Raw genomic sequence first — 4492 nt, 5'->3', positions numbered from 1 at the left:
CAGCAGGGCATGCTGGGAAGGGAGGGGCTGAGGGGGGAGCGGGCTGGAAAGGGAGGGGCCAGGGGGCACAGCAGGGCATGCTGGGAACGGAGGCAGCCCGGGCGCTGCCCCCCGTCACCCCCCGTCACCCCCCGTCCTGTCCCAGGCGCGACGCGGATCGAGCTGGGACCCCAAAGCGCCATGGTGAAGAAATCCAGCAACGTGACCTTCCAGTGCCGGGCGCGGTTCGACGAGACGCTGCCGGAGCGCGGGGTCGAGTGGCGGCGGGACGGGCGCCCCATCCGGGAGTCGGACGACAGCGACAAGTGAGGGGGGAGCAGGGCACTGCTGGGGGAAGCTCGCAGCGCTGGGGGGGACCCCAGCTGGGGCACTGCTGGGGGAAGCTCACAGCGCTGGGGGGGACCCCGGCAGGGGCACTGCTGGGGGAAGCTCACAGCGCTGCGGGGGACCCTGGCTGGGGCACTGCTGGGGAAGCTCGCAGCGCCAGGCCCACCCGCCCCCTCTCCTCAGGTACACCATCACGCCCGGCTGGCTGCAGATCACCGACGTGGACTACACGGACCAGGGCGTGTACAGCTGCCGGGCGCACACGGCGCTGGACTCGGCGGAGGAGAGCGCCGAGCTGCGGGTGGTGGGTACGTCCCCGGGCGGGGGGCGCGGGGGGGGCTGCCTGGGCCGGTGCTGACCCGTCTCTGCCCCCAGGCCGCCCCGGGCCGGTGCTGGAGCTGCAGGTGTCGGAGCAGCAGGAGCGCCGCGTGAAGCTGAGCTGGACCCCGGGGGACGATCACAACAGCCCCATTGACAGTAAGAAGGGGACCCCCCCGGCCCCCCAGATCCCGGGGCGTCTCCCCCTCCCGCCCAGCCCCATTGCCTTTGTTGCAGCTCGGGACACCCCCTTCCCCAGGCCAGGCAGCGCTGGGGGGCGGGCAGTTCTGGGGGGACTCGGGGGGCAGGCGGTTTGGGGGGCGTCGGAGGAGCGTCCAGGAGGACTCGGGGGGGCAGGCGGTTTGGGGGGCGTCGGAGGAGGGTCCGGGGGGGTTCCGGGGCAGGTGGTTTGGGGGGCGTCGGGGGCCGTTCTGGGGGGCGGGCCGGGGGACGCCGGGCGTCTCTCACCCCATCTCCCCCCAGAGTTCGTGGTGGAGGCGGAGGACGGGCTCCGGGACCCCGGCACCTGGCGGGACGTCAGCACCGTCCCCGGCCAGCAGCCCTGGGCCCGGCTGCACCTGGCGCCCTACGGCCACGTCCGCTTCCGAGTCCGCGCGGCCAATCGGTTCGGGCGCGGCGAGCCCAGCGCCGCCTCAGCCCCCGTCCGCACCAGCCCGGCGGGTACGGCCTAGGGGGCCCTGGGGCAGGGGCGTGTTGGGGGGCGGGGGAGGGGAGGGGGGAGGGGGGGGGGGGGTGTGTTGGGGGGTGGGATGTTGGGGTCGGGGGCAGGGCGGGGAGGGGGGATCCCCCCCACTCACACTGTCCCTTTCCCCTCCAGCCCCCGAGCGTTACCCCGAGGGGGTGGCCGGCGAGGGGAACGAGACCGACAACATGCTCATCACCTGGAAGGTAACGTGTGGGGGGGTCCGGCCCCCCACAGCCCCCCGATCCCCCCCCCACATCTGTCGGGGGGCCCGTGTTCCCCGTGGCAGGGGGCTGTTGTCTCAGTGCGGGGGTGTTGTCCTGTGTTGTGTGGGGGTCGGTACAGGGAGGGGGAGGTGGGTGTTGCGGGGCAGAGACACTGCTGGTTGTCGGGTGCTGGTGGCTCGCGGTGTAGCCAGGTTCAAGGGGTAGTTTCGGGAGGTTGTGTTACAGGGTTGCTGGGGTGTTGTGCCCAGCGTGTCATGGTGACAGGGTTGTCGCTGCCCTTGGCGTGTGTGTGCCGTGGTAGTTGCGTTGTAGCTCCTGCCGGGGGGGGGGGGGGGGGGCGGCGCGGGGCCCCCGGCGGGGCGGGGGGGGGGGGGGGGGGTGAGACGCCGCGTATCCCCTGCCATGTTGGCCGGTGGAGGGCCCTGGGTGCACCCCACGTTGACCGCAGCCTCCTCAGCTCACGCTCCCCTTCGGCCTTGGCCTTGCCCCACGGCTTTGGCTGGCCCCGGGCTTTCTCTGGGGCCCCCCTGAGCCCCCAGCAGCCTGGCTCTGCCGTGGGCCCCTTGGGGCGTCCCCTCCTCTGGTCTCCGGGGCCCCGACCCCCAGAGGGAGCAAATCCCCTCCCCCCCGATCTCCAGCCGGAAGGACTCGGCCAGCGTCAGTCGGGGAGTCACTGGACGTCTGACCCCCGCCCAGGCCCCAGGCCTGGCCTGGCCTGGTCCCCAGGGGCTCCGGCCATGCCTTGTCCCCGCCAGCCCCCCACTTCCAGCCCCAGGTAAACAGGCCACCTGCCCCCCCCGGGCTGGAACCGGGCCCCTCAGCCCCTTTCCCCCACTGGCCAGAACCGGCTGCACCCGAGCTGGGGGGGCCTCCTGGGCACCAGTCGCTGGGTCCCCCGTCTGCAGGCCTCAGCGAGCGACCTGGCCCCACCCTGCCCCACTTCTTCCCGCTCCCTCCCCACCCCCATTCTGGCCCCTCCCTCAAGCCCCCGCCCCGCCTCTCTCCGGCTTCTACCCCCTGGCCTGAGCGGCACCGGGAGCTGGCAGAGTGGGGCAGGCTGGGGCCGGGCCCCCTGCTAACCTCCCCGGCTGCCCTGGGCCCCACGGCCCCCCGAAGCGCAGGGTCTGGGGCAGCTCTGCTTGGACCCGTTCTGGGCACCACCAAAACCAGTACAAACCTGGCCCCCCTGGGTGGGACCCACGTCGCCGAGCCGGCGTCAGGTGCTGGACGCGCTGCCCCGGCAAAGGGAAGAAGCTGGCTACCGCCGGGGTGTGGCAGGCGGCCGTGGTCTCGTGCCCCCCGATGACACTGGAGACCCAGGCGACGGCCACCCACCTACGGACGCCTGATGGAGCCTCCCCTGGGGCCGGTTGTTGGTCGACAGAGCCGGCTGTTGAGTTGTCCACCCGGCGATCGACGGTGGCTCTTCTTGGCTGGGGGTTGTCGACCCCCAGGGAGTGACGCCATGGAGCTGTGTGGTACCTCCCACGGGGTGGGGGGGGTCACAGGATTGTCACACCATGTGTGTGTTACAAACACTCACACTACTCCTCACATGGTGTTGGTTATGCTGGGGGGGGGTGAGTGTGAGAGACAATGTAGTTGTGTTGTCGCTCACATGGGGTGTGTTTTACAGAGTAGTAATGTTGTAGCTGACACTGTATTTTACAAGGTAGTTTGTAGTTCATGCTGTGTGTGTGTGTGTGTGTATTATGGGGTAGTTGCGTTGTAGTTCATGGTGGGTGGATGGCTGTTACGAGGTAGTTACATTGTAGATCATGGGTGGGTGGCTGTTACGGGGTAGCTGCGTTGTAGTTCATGGTGGGTGTTACAGGGTAGTTGCGTTGTAGTTCATGGTGGGTGGGTAGGTGTTATGGGGTGGTTGCGTTGTAGTTCATGGCGGGTGTTATGGGGTGGTTGCGTTGTAGTTCATGGTGGGTGTTACGGGGTAGTTGCATTGTAGTTCATGCCCTGTGTGTGTGCGCCCGTTATGGGGTAGTTGCAGGCTCTGTATCTGTGTGTGACGGGATAGTTACAGTCACTTGCTCCTGGGGGGGGCTGGGGTGCATTGTATCCAGGAGGGAGAATGGGGGGGCCCTGGGGCTTTGCCCCCCCATGCACTGACATCCCCGTTTCCTCCCCCAGCCCCTGAACAAGTCGGACTGGAACGCCCCCGAGCTCAGTTACCGGGTGCAGTGGCGGCGTCTGGGCGAGGGGGGGAGCTGGAGCGAGGAGACAGTCAGTGGCCCCCCCTTGCTGGTAACGAAGACCCCCACCTTTGTCCCCTACGAGATCAAGGTGCAGGCCGTGAACCCCGTCGGCAAAGGGCCCGAGCCCCCCACCGTGGTGGGGTACTCTGGAGAGGATGGTGAGTGGCGGAGGAAGGGTGAAGGAGCAGGGGGCAGAAAGAAAGGGGGCCGTGAGCCCCGGGGTGGGGTTGGGGAATGGGGGGGAGGAAATGGGAGAACTGTGACCCCCAGCTTAGGGGGGGCCGTGGTGGGAAGGGACTGGGGGGAAGCTCTGAGCCCCCCCCCCCCCACATTACACATGTGTTTGTTCCTCCCCCAGTGCCCCAGGTGAACCCCGAGAACGTGGGGGTGGAAATATTCAACAGCACCAGCGTCCTCGTCAGCTGGACCCTGCCCAACAGAGACCAGCTGCGGGGTCACCTCCGGGGGTTCAGGGTAATTGGGGGAGGGGCTGCGGGTCGGGAGTGGTGGGGCGCGGGGTGCTCGGGGGGGCTGCAGGTCGGGAGTGGGGGGCACAAGGCAGTCGGGGGGGCATGAGGTGCTCAGGGGGCTGTGGGTTGGGAGTGGGGGGCACTCGGGGGCACAGGGTCGGGGGCAGTAGGGGGGCTGCAGGTCAGGAGTGGGGGGCACGGGGCACTCGGGGGGGGGCGGGGGTGCTGGCGGGCTGC

At 69.5% G+C, this 4492-nt stretch overlaps 1 protein-coding gene across 1 annotated transcript in view; it reads left to right on the top strand.

Moving 5' to 3' along the window:
- The first annotated feature begins 180 nt into the window (after positions 1 to 180).
- Positions 181 to 4492, top strand: part of LOC112113884 (neural cell adhesion molecule L1-like) — an 11755-nt gene continuing 7443 nt past the window's right edge. The window contains exons 1-7 of the mRNA XM_026647098.2: positions 181 to 305; positions 511 to 635; positions 703 to 804; positions 1129 to 1326; positions 1484 to 1554; positions 3721 to 3943; positions 4144 to 4259. Of these exons, the coding sequence (XP_026502883.1) occupies positions 181 to 305; positions 511 to 635; positions 703 to 804; positions 1129 to 1326; positions 1484 to 1554; positions 3721 to 3943; positions 4144 to 4259 (960 nt within the window). The remainder of the gene's footprint in view (positions 306 to 510; positions 636 to 702; positions 805 to 1128; positions 1327 to 1483; positions 1555 to 3720; positions 3944 to 4143; positions 4260 to 4492) is intronic.

Source organism: Terrapene carolina, unplaced genomic scaffold (assembly GCF_002925995.2).
Source record: "Terrapene carolina triunguis isolate 2854851 unplaced genomic scaffold, T_m_triunguis-2.0 Scaffold51195, whole genome shotgun sequence".
NCBI lineage: Eukaryota > Metazoa > Chordata > Testudines > Emydidae > Terrapene > Terrapene triunguis.
The sequence above is the reverse complement of the archived record's forward strand: the minus strand, read 5'-3'. Positions and strand labels throughout refer to the sequence as shown.